The 20,367-nt window shown below is 34.7% G+C and overlaps 1 protein-coding gene across 1 annotated transcript in view; it reads right to left on the bottom strand.

Moving 5' to 3' along the window:
• The window catches only part of LOC127857484 (potassium channel subfamily T member 1-like), a 158,984-nt gene extending 139,978 nt beyond the window's left edge, over window positions 1–19,006 (bottom strand). The window contains exons 1-2 of the mRNA XM_052393879.1: window positions 18,777–19,006; window positions 8,722–8,805 (exon numbers count right to left, since the gene is read on the bottom strand). Coding sequence (XP_052249839.1) covers window positions 8,722–8,805; window positions 18,777–18,910 — 218 coding nt within the window. The 5' untranslated portion in view covers window positions 18,911–19,006. The remainder of the gene's footprint in view (window positions 1–8,721; window positions 8,806–18,776) is intronic.
• Between the last annotated feature and the right edge of the window lie 1,361 nt (window positions 19,007–20,367).

Genomic DNA, 20,367 nt, shown 5'->3' with positions numbered 1-20,367 from the left:
AACAAAGTCGCATAACTCTGGAACGACAATTCAGAATTCCGTCAAAAATGAAAGGGGATCAGGGTTTATGAATATTAAGATTGTGTTAAAATTTGAAAAAAATCCATCGAAGGATATTTGAGCTACGGTAGGACATTCAATGAAATCACGAAATTTTGACGAACAAAGTCCCATAACTCTGGAACAACAATTCAGAATTCCGTCAAAAACGAAAGGGGATCAGGGTTTATCAATATTAAGATTGTGTTGAAATTTGAAAAAAATCCATCGAAGGATATTTGAGCTACGGTAGGACATTCAATGAAATCACGAAATTTTGACGAACAAAGTCCCATAACTCTGGAACAACAATTCAGAATTCCGTCAAAAACGAAAGGGGATCAGGGTTTATCAATATTAAGATTGTGTTGAAATTTGAAAAAAATCCATCGAAGGATATTTGAGCTACGGTAGGACATTCAATGAAATCACGAAATTTTGACGAACAAAGTCCCATAACTCTGGAACCACAATTCAGAATTCCGTCAAAAACGAAAGGGGATCAGGGTTTATCAATATTAAGATTGTGTTGAAATTTGAAAAAAATCCATCGAAGGATATTTGAGCTACAGTAGGACATTCAATGAAATCACGAAATTTTGACGAACAAAGTCCCATAACTCTGGAACGACAATTCAGAATTCCGTCAAAAACGAAAGGGGATCAGGGTTTATCAATATTAAGATTGTGTTAAAATTTGAAGAAAATCTGTCAAAGGATATTTGACGTAGCGTACGACATTAACAGACGGACGGACGGACAGACGGACGGACGGACGGACAGACGCGGGGTATACCATAATACGTCCCGTCATAGACGGGCGTATAAAAACTGGTACAGATATTCCCATAAAAAGCGTTTTAATTGTGTTTAACTGTAGAAATCTGGACAATCATCATTTCTGCAGGGAAGTTATATGAAACCCCGATGGCTCAAACTGTGAACATTCAGCTGCACCACAAAGAGAGAAACTTTATGTAACACATTGTAGTTTACTCTAACCCTGAGAGCCTCACTAGACTGGAAATAGGACAACATTGATGATTATGGAAGCATAAGGCAAATTATTGCATCCACATAAAACAGCCACCGGAAAAACTTTGCGAATTAGGCAAATTTTAGTACCTGTTTACTTTGAAATTTGACTTTTTGAGCTTAAGTATGAAATTAAAGTCTTATTTTTGATAAATAACTGATTATTCATAATGTAGTTGTTGCTGAAAAATGTGCTTTTTTCACACAAAATATATGAACGAATCACATTTTGTACACGGAAATATGGAAAAAATCCCATGGGCAAACAAAAAATCCAAATGGGGGAAAAATCCCATGGGAAAGGCAGCATTTCGAACAACAATCAAAATAATGAAAGAAATGGAAATATGATATAAAAACCATCAATATACTTTTATCTCCAAAAATGAATATCTTAAAGGAAAAAGGTACTTAAGTTTGCAATATTTCAGTTTTGGAATTTGTTTGCGGTGGCCTTTAGGGCTGTAACGATACATTCGAATATTCAAATTACTCGAATATGGCTGAATATTTGACGAATACAAACAATGTGGTTAAGAATTTGAAAGTTTATTGATCTTATCTTTCCTTACAAATGACGGTTCATACAATAAATCCACTATATTTAAATTTCCTTCTCCTTATTCCGGCGTTTTTCATCATGTTTACCCCACCCACTATGTTAAAAAGTGAGATTATCAACAGGGCACCGGTTGAATATTTACGACATTTAATTGAAAAATCTTTCCATGGTTGTTTAATGTTTATTTAGGTAAATACAAGTGAAAAGATGCTCAAACATATACACAAAGGATTATCAGATGGAATTTCTTTTTTGTTTATCTTTACGACAATGATGGAGCCTAGCAAAGGGAATGCTATTGATATCGTTGACCCGCCTGCCAAATACATGTTGTTTGTCTGGCGCTACTTTGGTTTCCTTAATTGTTCTTCTCAAGTATTTATTGGTACTAGTCATGTTTTCAAAGTTTAGGCAGTTCTAGTCAGTGTTTTGTTATTTCAAAGTGTTATATTTCATATTTTCAGTATGCAATGATACTCAATTAATCAAATTGACAAATTTATACTCATAGTTTCATACTATATAATGTCATGTCAAGTGGTCAGTAATACTTTTGTTCATTGAAATTCATATTCGCGAATAAATATTCGTATTCGCCACTCTGTATTCGTGATAAGTATCGTATTCGTCACCTGGTGTATTCGTTACAGCCCTAGTGGCCTTTATAACACAAATCAACCTGTTGTAGATATCCAGCCCTCAGCTGCACAACTGGAGATGAACCTTATGAAACAATTCAACCCATCATTTATGGCATGGAAACTAGTTGCCAAAGGAGCTCGGAGGCAAAATGATTTTAATTAGACCTAAAACTCTGCCGCTAACATCATCTAAAGGCCTGAAATAGGACTTGAACTTAAATAAATGTAGTGTACATTTTGTTATTTGATAATTTTGTTCAAAATTAATCAAGTGTGTAAGTTAATTACTAATGAACAAAAAGGCCAGAACTACCTTTGTGAAGAATGACAGTGGTCTGAATGCACTATTTTATCAAGATCTTGTTTCATCTATACATGTTAAGCTTAAGATATTGTCCATGACACTAAGACTGTGCCACAGGTAATGATAAGTGGTCTCATTAGATCTAGGGGTTCAACTTTATGTTCACATACCGGTAATTGGAAAGTGGATTGAATTACAGTTATCAAATTAGGCATAAACTGGTACAGGGTACTTTAAACAAACCAATTGAAGATATTCACATACATGTTTTTTTAATTTGTAAAATCATCATTTCTGGAGCAAAACCAGACAGAAAAAGGTAATCAATTTTATTTTTACTTTCATTTTAATGTGGGCTATTTGGGCAGGGACTGGGGAAAACAAAAATTGTATCTCAGACTTAATAACAAAGTAATTATGGTATGAATAAAAAATAAAAGAAAATGACTTCATAACAAAATGATGACAACTAAAATATTCATAGATACTACGAGAAAATAAAAGGGAATATATGTCATTGTCATTTACACTAAAAGGTTGTGTAGCAGGGACAGGGAAATGTAAAGCCCCAAGTGTTCGTCATTATGTTGAAATAAGGGAAAATGGATCGTAATACCTATTAAATGGTAATAAACAGCATATACAATGTAATTTTTCAACAGTACAATTATAGTAAGTATGTATTAAATGATTGTTTCTTATATTTATGACGCCAATAATCCAGTAAAACCAAATAACAGCATTTTCAGCAAGTGATGTCATATAGAACAAGAGTGCCAAACTGTCACAAGATACGCCCGTTTTAAGGCTTTGGACAACTTGATAACTTTACCATGACCCATATTTTAACTTGACCTTCATAATCATCTAGACACCACTTCTGACCAAAGTTGGTGAAGATTTGATGAAAACTACTAAAATTAGAAAGCGGACATCATGCTTAATGCTTGAAATGCACTAAGTGACCTCGTGACCTAGTTTTTAACCTGGCATGACCCATATTTGAACTTGACCTACATGTAGATATTGTCTAGACACAACTTCTGACCAAATTTGGTGAAGATCGGATGAAAACTATTTGAATTAGAGAGCGGAAACTGCTGTGGACACCGCCCACCTGCCCGCCCGCTGCCAAGGTGAAACTATAATACGTCCCGTTTTTTTAAAACGGGCGTATAAAAATTGATTTTAGGTTGATGACAATGATAAACAGTTGCCTTTCTATAGTACCCATGCACAGTGAAAAACTCATGTACCTGTGGAAATCATGATTAGATTGAAGGAAAAATGAAACTTACCAATAAACATGTTGTTAAAAATAACTCGTTTCAAAAATCGCGAAAAAAATAAACCCGATGAAAATATCGCAAAATAAAACTGGATAAAAATATTGCATAAAAATATTGCATGTGTTAATCGGTTGCATGTCTCCAATCAGACCTGACTAATATATAATCTATATACTACCTCTGACCAAGTTTGGTGAATTCAACTTGAACTAGAGCTTTGTCACTGAATGTGACTTATACCCCCATACCACTTTGACGCAGGATAAAAAGTTGTTTAAAAGTTTCGGATGAATACAATTTGAATTAGAGTCCGGACAAAGTGGCGCCGTTGAAAATGCACTAATTGACCCTATGACCTAGTTCTTGACCCGACATGACCCATATTCGAACTTGACCTAGATATCAACTAGATGCAACTACTGACCAAGTTTGGTAAAGATCGGATGAATACAATTTGAATAAGAGTCCGGACAAAGTGGCGCTGTTGAAAATGGACTAATTGACCCTATGACCTAGTTTTTTACCTGGCATGACCCATATTCGAACTTGGCCTAGATATCAACTAGATGCAACTACTGACCAAGTTTGGTGAAGATAAGATTTATACAATTTGAATTAGAGTCCGGACAAAGTAAAATGCACTAATTGACCCTTTGACCTAGTTTTTGACCCAGCATGACCCATATTCGGACTTGACCTAGATATCAACTAGATGCAACTACTGACCAAGTTTGGTGAAGATCGGATGAATACAATTTGAATTAGAGTCCGGACAAAGTGGCGCCGTTGAAAATGCACTAATTGACCCTATGACCTAGTTTTTGACCCGGCATGACCCATATTCGAACTTGGCCTATATATCAACTAGATGCAACTGCTGACCAAGTTTGGTGAAGATCGGATGAATACAATTTGAAATAGAGTCCGGACAAAGTGGCCCCTTTGAAAATGCACTTATTGACCCTATGACCTAGTTTTTGACCCGGCATGACCCATATTCGAACTTGGCCTAGATATCAACTAGATGCAACTGCTGACCAAGTTTGGTGAAGATCGGATGAATACAATTTGAATTAGAGTCCGGACAAAGTGATGCCTTCCGCCCGCCGCCCGCCGCCCGCCCGCCGCCCGCCCGCCCGCCAAGGGGTTTCACATAATACGTCCCGTATTTTATACGGGCGTATAAAAAGCAGAAATTACTGCCTCTCAAGTATTGTTTGACTCAAAAGACTGACTTGATTAAGACCTTCAAAGTATTGGAACTCAGATAGGTTTTGTTAATTCTTTGTATGATGCTGTAATCATTTTGTAATAATATGTCTTTTTTATATACTAATATTAGAAAAAGCATATCAGCAAAGTCTATTACATGTTTAACCAATGCAGTATAATGCATGAATATATACTTTTGTTAACAAATACTAATTAACTGCTTAGTTCTAAGTAAATTCGCAATATATTGACTATGTATAAATGCTTTTAAAGTGAGAACTCCATATCAGAGGCATGGAATGAAAACATGGAGTTATATAATGGCCATATTGCTTTTAACAAAATTGCTTAATACTGGTACAGTGCACATTTAACCAAACGATTCACTAAAATGCATTTTACTTTGTAATCTTTTTAATTAAAAATCTGTAAAATCATATGTTCATCACGTCAGCAGCAAAACATGACAGAAACAAGTCATTACTTTTCATTCAAATTTCATTTCAATCTTAAGCCAATCTAGAAGGAAAAAACAATCTTAACCCAAACTAAAGCCACAACAGTTGTTATAGTTCAAGTGCAAAGAAGCTGACTTTATGAGAAAATGAAAACAACATGTAAAATATTAAAATATTCTTAGATACTAAGAGGAAATAAAAAGGGAAATAATCCACATTTATCAGCAATAAATTTAGTAGAAACTTTGTATACAAGGGACACAACATTAAGATGAACACTTTATACTGAGTTATCTTTCCAATTGTATGAGCCTGCTGTAAAAAAAAGTTTATTGATGTTTTATTGCCTTGTTGACTTACATTAATGGATTTGAATATATTTTTTTTAAGCATAACATTTTCCAATACAAAATATGATTCCAATTTAGAAATATAAACTGTTATAATGTAAGAAGTAGTAGTAGATTGAGTAACATTATATACAGTATATTATTAAACAGTTGATATAAAAAAGCAATCCATCACTGCCTTGTTTATTTGCTCCACTTTGTAGCAAAGCAGGACTTAAAATTATTATCAAAGGTACAAATGGTATGATAAGCAAAACATATCAGGTTGTTTATACACGAGTTAACTTCATAAAATTTACAATATTACTGAAAAGATTGTGGTTTTTAAATATTTATAAAAGCGTTTGTAATGTATCTGCAATTATTTATGTACATGTTAACATTTGTGCCCCGCTCTGTGAAAAGGTGCTTTAATGCATGTGCGTAACGTGTCGTCCAAGATTAGCCTGTGCAGTCCGCACACTAACTGGATTTTTGCAAAGAAGAGACTTTATTTAATTGTCAAATATAATAAAAGCAGAAAGTGTCATCCCTAAAAAGCCTGTGTAGAATGCCCAGGCTATTCTGGGAGGATACTTTACACAAATGCATTAAATCCCATTTTTCACAGAGCACGGTCTATTTATATAAATGTTCCATACCAAATTTAACACAATTGGATGTTGTAGTTTTAGAGCTGCATATTTATGTAAATCAATTTAGTTGCTACAGTAATAATGTTACAGGAATTATAAGTTCTAAAGGGAATTTACATTTGTACTTGTACAGGATGCTAGAAAGAATGAACCTTGAATTCCCCTATTAATATTTTGAAAATCATCCATTTAATTGAAACTTTTTGGAATCCCTGCAACAGTTGTTACATAAATTAGAGTTTATTCGGAAGCAATGGAGTATCAAAGACATTTCAAGTGAGCGTTGAGTCACATTCTGGGAAAACGGGGCTTATTGCTTAGTGTAAAGTGTTGTGCCAGATTAGCCTGTGAAGTTGACACTATTCAGGGATGAAATTCTCTGCCTTAACTGGATTTTGGCAAAGAGACTTCCTTTAAACAAAAAATACCAAAAAGCAGATTGCACAGGCTTATATGGGACTACACTTAACGCACATGACCAGAAAGAGGCTCAAATCATAAACCTACCTTGAAACACACAGAAACTCATGCTGAACAGTTGTTACATAACTTACAGTTTATTAAAAAGATATGTAATTTAAACAAGAGGGCCATGATGGCCCTGAATCGCTCACCTGAATAACCAAATGCAATCCCAACCCAGATTTCATCAAGATAAACATTCTGACCAAATTTCATAAAGATAAGATGAAAACTGTGACATCAATTGTCTACACAAGGTTTTTCTTTTATTTGACCTAGTGACCTAGTTTTTGACCCAAGATGACCCAAATACAATTCAACCCAGATTTCATCAAGATAAACATTGTGATCAAATTTTATAAAGATTGGATGAAAACTGTGATCTTGATTGTCTACACAAGTTTTTCTATTACTTGACCTAGTGACCTAGTTTTTGACCCTAGATGACCCAAATACAATCCCAACCCAGATTTCATCAAGATAAACATTCTGACCAAATTTCATAAAGATTGGATGAAAACTGTGACCTCTATTGTCTATAAAAGGTTTTTCTATTATTTGACCTAGTGACCTAGTTTTTGACCTAGTGACCTAGTTTTTGACCCAAGATGACCCAAATACAATCTCAACCCAGATTTCATCAAGATTTACATTCTGACCAAATTTCATAGAGATTGCATGAAAACTGTGACCTCTACTGTCTAAACAAACAAATTGGTGACGGTTTTTCTATTATTTGACCTAGTGACCTAGTTTTTGACCTGCGATGACCCAAATACAATCCCAACCCAGATTTCATCAAGATAAACATTCTGACCAATCTTCATAAAGATTGGATGAAAACTGCAACCTCTATTGTCTACACAAGGTTTTTCTATTATTTGACCTAGTTTTTGACCTCGTGACCTAGTTTTTGACCCAAGGTGACCCAAATACAATCCCAACCCAGATTTCATCAAGATAAACATTCTGATTAAATTTTATAAAGATTGGATGAAAACTCTGACCTCTATTGTCTACACAAGGTTTTTCTATTACTTGACCTAGTGACCTAGTTTTTGACCCAAGATGGCCCAAATACAATCCCAACCCAGATTTCATCAAGATAAACATTCTAACCAAATTTCATAAAAATTGGATGAAAACTGTGACCTCTATTGTCTATACAAGGTTTTTCTATTATTTGACCTAGTGACCTAGTTTTTGACCTAGTAACCTAGTTTTTGACCCCAGATGACCCAAATACAATCCCAACCCAGATTTCATCAAGATACACATTCTGACCAAATTTCATAGAGATTGGATGAAAACTGTGACCTCTACTGTCTACACAAACAAATTGTTGACGGACACACACACGCACACACGCACATAGGGACACCAGACATCACACAGTCACATAAGCTCACCATGTCACTTTGTGACAGGTGAGCTAAAAAACATACGGATAGCGTTCTGAGAAAACTGGGCATAATGCGTAAAGTGTCGTCCGAGATTAGCCTGTTCAGTCTGCAGCGGCCAATCAGGGACGACACTTTCAGCCTTAACAAGATTTTTGATAAGAAGGAACTTCCTTTAAACGAAAAATACCATAAAGCGGAAAGTGTCATCCCTGATTTACCTGTGCGGACTGCACAGGCTAATCTGGGAAGACACTACGCACATGCATTATGCCCAGTTTTCTCAGAACAAGACACATATTTCAATAAAGATTTGTTCAAGTATCTGACATACCTTGGCCTGGCACCCGCAGATGTGATGCTCTCTAGGCTTGCCTCCCTTGTAAGCTCTGTGGCAATCACATTCTTGTAGATCTCCCTGAAATATACAACAAGGGCTCTTGTGTCAATCACATTCTTGTAGATCTTCCTAAAATATACAACAAGGGATCTCATGGCAATGAAATTTTTGTAGATCTCCCTAACATATACAACAAGGGCTTTCATGGCAATGACAATCTTGAAGCTCTTTCTAAAATATACAAGGGCAGTGATGGCAATGGCATTCTTGTAGATGTCCTTGAAATATACAAGGACCGTCATTGCAATGTCATTCTTGTAGATTTCCATGAAAAAATATAAAAGAAGCACTGCACCATAAACTGCCATGGCTCTGACATTTTTGCAGACAGTTTTCAATACATTAATTTTTTAGGTAGGTTATTCTTATTAAATGGGGAACAAATTCATGCCACTGTGACCTTGACCTTTAATCATATAACCTCAAATTGTTAGGAGTCTTTCTTTCTGTCCATTGAGTAACCACTATAACAGTTTAAATTATTGCAGGTCAAAGAATTCTAAACATAGGGTGCAGAAAAAAAATTAATGTTACAATATAAAGAAGTAAACTCCAGCTGCTGGAGAAGTATTGCATTCTTATTACATACAATTTACATTCTTATTATATACAAGCCCCTGCAACCTTGTATGCACATTTAGCGAAAGGGAGCCAACTCCATATTGAAATACGTCTTAAAATAATGAATTACTTCCCTTGACATAAGAACAACATTGTCATCCTCTTCTTTGTTAATCTTGCTTCTCCATAAATGTGCAACTATATAACTTATGTAGCATTTGCTAATGAAATTTAAAATACATTTTTAAAATCACAATAATTATTATTACATTTTGACAACGAAAATGACATTAAAGAATTGAAACACAAATATACAACTACAAAGCCCTCCAGATCAAACAGTCAATGTGCATTTATATGAAAGTGTTGTTAATGACAAATTATGACATCCTTTGTTTGACTGCGTTCACAAATATATTACTGTCAAATCTGTATAATTAATGAATGCCAACTGCTACGAAGTATTCTCAAAGACGCCATGAGCTTTAAGATGTGTGTTATAATTTATTACAAGCGTATATACATTTCTTGGGCACAATTGACAACACTCATTAATTAAGTAACATTACAAACTATGCAAGGCAGTTTATGCATGCCATTGCCCAATAACTCACCAGAAACGCTTACAATGGCGATCACAATTAACACATATAACAGTTTACTATTGTTTGCTGTATGGATGTGAAATCATTGGAAAATTCATACTGTAGAATAAGGAAAAAGACATTTAAATAAGTGTAGTTCCACTAAAAATGAACACAGGATTTTCCCATATTGCAGAAGTGTCTGCATACATATGTCGTTAGATATGATTTCAATTGAAATTCTGTCTGCACCTCTTGAATATGTTAGCTGTTATCAGCTGATTATCCATGTATCTATATGAGCGTGCTCTGTAAAAAGTGAGTTTAATGCATGTGCGTAAAGTGTTGTCCCAGATTAGCCTGTGCAGTCCAATAATGGATGACACTTTCCGCTTTTATGATATTGTCATTTCAAGAAAGTCTCTTCTGAGCAAAACTCAAGTTAATGCGGAAAGTGTCGTCCTTGATGAGCCTGTGCAGACTGCACAGGCTAATCTTGGATGACACTTAAAGCATATTCATTAAACCCCATTGTCACAAAGCATGAGGATAATGGGAATAACGGGCACTGCTCTCATGCCCATTACCAATTGGCCTAAGTAAAAAACTGGATGATTGTAACATGTATCAGTGTTTTTTTCTTTCAAATAAGGGCCTGCATTCAGTTTCATTCACAAATGAAGAAAAAAAGTATATATCTTTCCTAAGGGGGCCGTACATGTACAAAGCCCCAATGAAAGGTTTTTTTGTTTGTTTTTTAATCTAAATATTTAGTTCCCATCCAGCTGTATAAGTTGAACCATAGGAAACATAATATTGACAACACTTTTTCAAGTTTACAGCATTTGTAAGTAAAACAACAACAATACTAATTTACCATTTTTTGTCAAAACAACGCAATGTATTGGCCCTATTCCCAAAATGGTGAAAAAAAACACACTGTGTATTGAGTTAATGAAAATGATGGTGAAAAAACACACACTGTGTATTGAGTTAATGAAAATGATGGTGAAAAAACACACACTGTGTATTGAGTTAATGAAAATGATGGTGAAAAAACACACACTGTGTATTGAGTTAATGAAAATAATGGTGAAAAAACACACACTGTGTATTGAGTTAATGAAAATGATGGTGAAAAAACACACACTGAGTATTGAGTTAATGAAAATGATGGTGAAAAAACACACACTGTGTATTGAGTTAATGAAAATGATGGTGAAAAAACACACACTGTGTATTGAGTTAACCCTTTGCATGCTGGGAAATTTGTCGTCTGCTAAAATGTTGTCTGCTAAATTTCTAAAATTAGCATTTTCTTCGATTTTTTTCAAAGAATACTATCAGAATAGCAAACAGTTTGGATCCTGATCATATGGATCCAAACTGTTTGCACAGGCCTTCAAAATTCGGTTCCTGCACTGAAAGAGTTATTGAAAATGATTTTAATATCATAATAATTTGACAACTGTAATCAGAATGCATAATTTCAATAAATGTATTCATGCATTTGTAATCATTTCCATATCATCTAGAAGTGTATGTCAAAACACTTAGCACAGGATATGATGATGGCGATTGTAAAGCCTGCAGCAACAAGACAATAATAACTAGTGTATATCATGTCAATCTTGAAAGAAGGCAAAGTCCTGATGGAGATTTGAGCCTGCACTAATGACCTGACCACTTGTTACCAGTTCATGGTCATGCTCAATATTATATGTAATTAATAATACTGTTTTGCATAAAATTATAACATGATAAAGTGATGGTTTTTTTCCCATATTTCCAACCAAATTACATCAGAAAAGATGTGTTAACAAAGACAAAACAATGACATACATAACCACAAAGTCAACCAAAATTAAATACAAATATGTTACACAAATAATTAATAGTGACTTTAAAATATGGTTTTTGCAAGTAAAACTCGTTCAAATTTCAACCCAGTAGGGTTAATCAGAAAAATATCTCTTTCATGAAGCATGGACCTGATAAAGAACTCAACTCATTACTAGGTTTAATTTATTTTTACTGTTATATATTCACATGAATACACTACGCGACCGGTGATTTTTGCCTAATTCGCGGAGTCAAGGCAGACAGTTTGCTTTTTGAGTGGAAAATCTCTGCGATTTCACATTCGTCACTCCGCTGTCGCGCTAGAGCAATATAATCTTCCCGCTGATTCCCTTTATTTTGTGGTGATTCGCCGCAATTCGCCGTGATCACATGGATATCGGTGACATCGATGATTCGCTAATTCATGCATATAAACTGAATCGTATCGATAACTGTATACATAACGCTTTTCTAATGTTCACAATTATCCAATAATCCAACATAATTACAACATCACTTACGAAAAAAAAAATCATAAACATTTATGTCGGTAAATATGTTTGAGAATTTCATTAACACAACCATATGACTACGCCATTTTTCAGAAGTGTAAAGAGTACAGTGCATAATGTGGGACACAGCTTTCATTGGACAAGCAAATTTAAATTTAGATTGAGTGCAAAAGTTTACAAAAAAACGTTTTATTACGTCATACGCCTTTATGTAAAAAACGTTATCCTCCTGGAAATTGTGTTATTAATGCATAATATTATCAAAACATTTTTTCGACACGTAAAGCGTTGAAACAAATTAATATTTAATTCAAAACAAATATACCATAAGTATAAATGTTCCGTTACATTACCAAATGAGAATAATAATTTATAATCCAAAACACACTTCCGATGTTTTAATGTTAACACGACGTTTACAAATGATTCCAATATAGTCATCATGTTTCCCGACAAAAGAGCGCGAAAATTATGCGGCAATGTACAAGGTCAAGGTTTACGAGCGTGCAAGTATTGATTTTTTTAATACAAACTGTGTAGCGCAGAGAACATTGAATTCTGTTGATTTCGGTTAAATGTTTCTTTGGTATTTTTTAACACAATTATATCGCCAACAATTTGATTTTTCTTCTAAATTCATTTCAAATTAAACACGCCGCATCCTTATCGTTACTGATAGAAGTAAAACATAATACATTGACTTCTATAGGTTTTTTGTTGTGAGAGACCATCTGAGTAAACGCCGAAAAATATATGCAAACTGTTATTTTTTGTCAATGCCCTTAAATCCATTCTCGCACTTAATTGGCAGGGCCATCCTGTTGTTTCTGTGATTGTCACATGTTTTCACAGTTTGTACACGTACAAAGAGTGCCAATTAGACACTAGAACAAACACTATCACCCGCTGGACAGTACACAATAAATAATCAAATGTTGAGATTTTTTCTGTTTATGGCGTGAAAACCCAGAGAAATGCATGTACATTATACATCATCATCAAATTTATTGAACTCTGCGAACGCTAAGTGCTACGTTGATATACTCGGTTTTTTTTTCAGCAAAACAAAGACAATGTTTAATGGCTTTAATATATAGGCAATAATGTAATAACAACATATTATATTACACGATGCCATAATAACATTTACTTAACAAGAAACCGTCGGAGACGGGTGATGCTCCCCAAAGGTTTTTTTGTCACAATATTGCACTATATATTCAAATAAAAGGAAACGTCTTGAGGGCACATTAGTTGGGGGGACAAGAATTTTTTATATAAAATTTTAAAGGGCCATAACTCTGTGAAAAAATCATCCGACTAGAACCCGCTGATAATATGCACATCTCCTCTTGGTAGTGAAGCTTCCCATTAAGTTTCATTGAATTCCGGTCATTAGTTGCTGAGAAATAGCCCGGACAAGAATTGCACTATATGTACAGTTAATGGAAAATTTCAAAGGGCCATAACTCTGTGAAAAATCATCTGACCATAACCCGCTAATAATATACACATCAGGGGTTTTTTTGGCCCGATTTTATAGCCGAAATTCGGCTATGTTCCCAATCCCAAAAAGTATACTTTTTTCCCAAAATGTGGCAAAAAAAAAATTCCCAATTTCCAAAAAAATATATATATTTTTTTTTTTTTTTTTTTTTTAGAAAGAAGTCTTATGCGTTTTTTATCTCAATTTTAATTCAATTACATCTAACAAAGTATTATATGATTTTGTTCTTTTAATTTGAATGATTATAAAGAGTTATATCAAATTTAGTATTTCCCTAATCAGTGGACTTTTCATGTGGAAAAAAAGGCTAATGAATTTATTTGCCCAATTTCATGAAAATGCCGATAAAATTCCCAATTCCAAAGCCATGGGCTATCTTCCCAAAAAGTGGGGAAAAAACCCTGCACATCTCCTCTTGGTAGTGAAGCTTCCCATAAAGGTTCATTGAATTCTGGTCATTAGTTGCTGAGAAATAGCCCGGACAAGAATTGCACTATATGTTCAGTTAATGGAAAATTTCAAAGGGCCATAACTCTGTGAAAAATAATTCGACCAGAACCCGCTGATAATATGCACATCTCCTCTTGGTAGTGAAGTTTCCCATAAAGTTTCATTGAATTCCGGTCATTAGTTGCTGAGCAATAGCCTGGACAAAAATTGTGCACGGACGAACACAAGCACTGACACACGGACAGACAGACGAAGCGGCGACTATATGCTCCCCCCAAAATTTTTTGGGGGAGCATAAAAATAGAACAGTAATGTAATTGCGGCATATCAAGCATTGTGAATGTATGTACAACGCTCGGAAAGTAACGCGAGTAACACAAGTTATCCACATTGGAGCCTGAAACAGAAAATAAATAAGTATAGCATAATTTAGTCCAAATAATTAGACATAATCTACCGATAACATTTTATCTTTAAATGAAAGTGTCACTTAAACAATTTTCCGTGTCTTAAGGCACGAATATTTTGCTAAACACTGTTAACAAAAGGGCTACACGTTATAATTCTAAATGAAATGCAGAAATAAGTCTAACATAATTAATAACGTCAATAAACACACACAGCAAGATCAAAGTTTAAATGGAAAACTTATATCATATTCTTCATAGATTACCAAATTATTAGTTTCCTCTAAATCAAATACAATGTACCATGTATAGAGAAACAAGGTATTTATAACCGACCAATGACGAAACACTATCAGTGCCTTCCCCAGGAATTTGTTCAGGCGCCCCGGGGGTGGGTTCGGGAGGGGTGTCCCCTCCCGACGTTGATTTTTTTTTAATTTAACGTGTCAATTCACGTTATGTGGTGCGTTATAACTCAAAGAAAAACAGCGTCAAAAGACGTCATTTGGTGCGCTATGACTCATCAAAAAATCCCCCAGTCATTTAAAAATATATTTTTTATATTGTTTAATTGTTTTAAAACTTTTCCGCACAGATAGTAAAATCCCGACTCGAACGATTCCCCAATACATCCGTTTCAACCCGACTCTATTACTGTATACTTACTATTTTTCAAGTTTCTATTTATTACCCGATAATCCCGTTTATTCTGTTTTTATCAATCTCTTTCTGGTAAATATTTACGATAAAAGCTTTCAGTTATTTCTTTAACACAAACCTTGCCATTTTTTAAGTGACTATTTATAGATTTGATGAAATATTGCCTCTGAATATGCGTCAATCCCCTGACCTGTTGTGTGCTTGTTAAAACGCTCAATACACGCCATTTGTATGCAATAGACGCGACGTTGTACATGCTGCATAATTTTCGCGCTCTTTTTAATTGAGAAAAAGATTCGACACAAAATAAATTTGCACTGCTAATTTGAAGCAAAAATATTTAACGTTGCGGTAACATTTACATTCGGAAGTGTGTTTCGGATTAAAAACGCGTTAACATCGACTTACGGTAATGGGTTTCGGATTACGAATTTAATTATTCCCATTTGAGATTTCAACAAATATTAACCGTTGCGTTATGAATTCAACGATAATTTGTTTACACACGTTACGAGTCAAATAAATGTTTTGACGGAATTATGCATGAAATTCACGTTGTCCACGAGGATCACGGCCGGTTGCCATCATCAGTCTTCTCAACTATCGATTATCGGACGAAACATTTACAAGTGTGCGTAATTAATTCAACGAAAATTTGTTAAAGCGCATTACGTGTCGAATAAATGTCAGAAAAACGAGGTGAATCAGTTCTATAAATGGACATGTTGAAATATACATGTACTGGAATTAAATAAATTGTTATCACATAATTGTAACCGCATAATAATTAATTGTTTACCACTTGCAATTAATTTCTCGTAGTAATTATGAGTCAAAGGTAACACTTGTTTACAGTAAAAAGGTGTGATGATGATGCCCGAAACCGTCTTTAATGTTCTGTACTGTACTAATTACCGGTTTTATATTACTCAAATGGTACAACTACTTGCTAATCAAGCTGGGATAAACTCTTACTTCATGACCGACGTCAATAAAAAATAATGTTCGATAGTTAACCCCGCCCTCATAAGCATTCGCGTAACCGATTGGACGATGAACTTCACAGTTTGACGACTGGAAAGTTACCAGATACATCCTTGTCAGCATTTAAATGACCGTGTAATGTGGCTAGAATAATCAATACGCGCGTCATGCTATTCTCTTATCAGTGGATTATCCATTACCCCATGTGGTGTTTATGGCGATTACTTGTGAAAGTAGGTACCGAGTGCTCTTTTAAAACAGGGAATATTGATACACTGATAGGGAAACCTTGATTTTTTTGGACAATCTCCACTTTCTTTTACTGAAGAATACACTGATCGGAAAATTTCAAGCGCCCCGGGTACTCTGATTTCGAAATTCAAGCGCCCCGGCAAGGGGCGCTTAAATGGCCTGGGGAAGACCCTGACTATGCAACGTTCAAGTTACACAGTGCTATATGGCAAGAATATGGAATTTGAACAGTGGTAGTGTATTCGGGCCTGGAATATAATTGCTTGTAAGTTTTAATAAACATTCTTCTAATGCAATAAGTTAAATAATGTTTACATGTTATGTTCAATAATTATTGCATGATCATTCTGCGCTGTTATATTAATTTGCAGCCGTTAAAGCTTCCGGCATGTCTTCATCAAATTCATGTTGGAACGGGAGTATTTTAGCTAATACGCTCATTGTATACAACAACAACAAAAGCTTTATTATTGCAATGTATAATGTAAGTGTATACATATATGTTACACATGTACATGTACATGTAAGTGTAACCCTCAACGTAAATCGCTTAAAAAAGTGAACCACGGCGGTTCGCGGTGATTTGCGGTGATTCGCACTGATTGCGTAACAGTGAGATAAATCGCGCGACGGTCACCGTGGAGTCGCCGGGACATCACCCAAATTTTCTTGTCGCTCAGAATCACAGCGATTTGTCACGTTGCATCGATTGCGGTGATGCGAGAATCGCGCCAAAAATCACGGGTTGCGTAGTGTATTTGCATAGTGACACAAAAAGTTAAGGTTATCGTAATTTGAATAACAATACACAACCCCATGTTATAACTTCAAATTTATTGTTATCACATCTAAATTAGCAGGAAAACAAATGTTGTCAGATGTCTGCACATTTTATTTATAATGGTTGTAATGCAACTTATGATTCATTATCCTGCAATATTCAATGTATCCCTGACACAACTTTTTATACTAACATATTATACACATTTATTTAACTTGAGCATTAATTAAAATAAGCAACTATTTAATACATACTTTCTAAAAGAAACAAGAGATGTGTTTGTCAGAAACACAATGCCCCCTATTGCGCCGCTTTGAAACCATAAATTTGATCTTTGACCTTGAAGGATGACCTTGACCTTTCACCACTCAAAATGTGCAGCTCCATGAGATACACATGCATGCCAAATATCAAGTTGCTATCTTCAATATTCAAAAAGTTATGACCAAACTTTAATGAAGGTTAAAGTTTTAGGAAAGAAAAATACAATGATATTTGACCTTTGACCTTGAAGGATGACCTTAACCTTGACTTTTCACCACTCAAAATGTGCAGCTCTGTGAGATACACATGCATGCCAAATATGAAGTTGCTATCTTCAATATTGCAAAAGTTATCAAACTTTAACCAAGATTAACATTTTGGGACACACAATGAATGAATGACAGTTTTGAAAAACATTTAATGAAAGTTTAAATATATTTTAAACATAAACACAACACAATTACTAATTATTTTATTTTATTTCAAATCATCAATTTTTACTCATAATATTATGGTATACATAAAAAACAATTTTTAGTTTTGTAAAACAGTTAATGAAATTTTAAATATTTGTACCCTTTTTATATTAATTAATTATCAACCAACAATGTTCCAGATCAATCATACATGTGATAATTTAATCAAATTGTGTCTTTAATAACTAGACATCAAACAGTTCAATCAGTCTGAAGTATATATAAACATAAACAACATCTTTTGATCATTTCATAAATATTCAAGAATAATTAACAATCAATGTTTATTTAATTAGTTTAAATCAACTTAAAATAATATGTCGCTATATTACTATTTATTTCATAGTCTTATAGACTTACAACAAAATATAATTAAAAATAACACTACTCACTGATTAATATATATATATATATACTAAAATGCTCCTTCATTAACCATTCTTCAATCACTTCATTTTCTCCTACCTAAATATACAGATAATAAAAAAAAATGTTGGGATGAGAAAAGACTAGGGTTTGGGAGGAGAAAAGACCAGGGGAGAAACGTCCAGGGGGGAGAAAAGACCGGGAAAAAAAACAATGTGTTGATGAGAAACATTTGATTGTGATTTATTTTCCTCTTACACTACCGCTCCTTTAAGTATGACTAATCCTTATTCAACTCTATCGATTTACTTAAAACGTCAATCAATAACAGTCAAGTCTATACCTTTCATTCACATCTGTTTTATCCAGACGACTTAAGTAGAAACGCCGTTTGCTATGACGAAGCTCTGACTCAAAAGATCCATCATACAACTCAATTTCCTCGCCATCAACTTCTATGCGTGGCGAATTCTTCATTTTCTAGCCGTCTACAACACTATGTCATACTCACAATCTATGAGTGATTTTTAACAACACGAGTTTCAACACTTCATGTTTACATTTGACTTTTTTTATAATTTGGTTCCCGGTTCAAAACGCGATTTAGTAGACCATGACGATGCTAGGAGCCAAAATAAAAAAGAAAATGAAACAGGCAAAAATGTACTCAACGATAATTAATAAAGGCAAGAAACTTACAAACGAGGCTAGCTTGAACTATATTTAATACAAGATTTCGTACACATATTTTCGTACGCCTATTTTGTTAAATTTTCTGAAGATAAATATCTAATCTGAAAGTGTATTTTTTAGAAGATGATTCATACTGTCGCCGGGTGGTGAAAAGTGTGCATACAGGCAAGGACGCGAACTCGGGACCTCCCGCTTACAAGGCGAGTGCTCTACAGTGTGACCAATCACGGTTAAGTTCGGTACCGTGACAGTGTGGCTCGATTGGTCATTGTCGGCTCGGGTACTACGTAAATGTACAATGGGTACTGACTCTTAGGTAAACTTAAATGTAAATCGGTTATGGAACATATACTGATACGTACTCGGAAATTCTAACGCTAAATTTGTCGTTGTTGGCTTTCTTCAAATTATTTTGGTTGTATTTATGTCAATATTCGGTAAAATGTTCTCTATAATATCGAAACTCTTGTTCAAAAAAGCATTTTGAGGAAAAAAAATTCCAGAGAGAATTGTGTTTCGTATTCCGTAGCGCGTTTTACGACATCGGGTTTTAGGCGGGAATAAAACTCGGGCGTAGTCTTAATTGGCTGGGTACGTGCTAGTATATTTTTGCGTGCCCGGGGTACATTTAAGTATACTTAAGAGTGTAGCGCGTTTTACGACATCGGGTTTTAGGCGGGAATAAAACTCGGGCGTAGTCTTAATTGGCTGGGCACGTGGTAGTATATTTTTGAGTGCCCGGGGTACATTTAAGTATACTTAAGAGTACCAGGCGTGCATGCAAGCAGTACCCGAGCCGACAATGACCAATCGAGTGACAGTGTGTGTACATGGTGTATGTCCGAGTTTATGTACAGGTCATCGCCGAGTCTTCACTACTACCTTAAAATGTGCTGATCTATCCCTGTGACCTTTCAGGGTTCGGTACCGTAACAATATTTACTTTATACGTTTATACTTCTATCGTGAAATCCTACTCTTTAATGTTTTTAATAGACGTTCGATGCTTGCGACGCAAGTACACTATAATTACGTGTGCATTATGCGATGATTAAAGCACGGTTTCGAATTCATTCTTTTCTATCTGCAGACGTACATTTGTGTCGTGTTCTGTGAAAATTGGGCAAAATGCATGTGCGTAAAGTGTCGTCCCAGATTAGCATGTAAAGTCCGCACAGGCTAATCAGGGACGACACTTTCTGCTTTAATAGTATTTTTCGTTTAAAGGAAGTCCCTTTTTT

Source organism: Dreissena polymorpha, chromosome 14 (assembly GCF_020536995.1).
Source record: "Dreissena polymorpha isolate Duluth1 chromosome 14, UMN_Dpol_1.0, whole genome shotgun sequence".
Classification (NCBI taxonomy): Eukaryota; Metazoa; Mollusca; class Bivalvia; order Myida; family Dreissenidae; genus Dreissena; species Dreissena polymorpha.
This window is presented reverse-complemented; position numbering and strand designations above follow the sequence as displayed.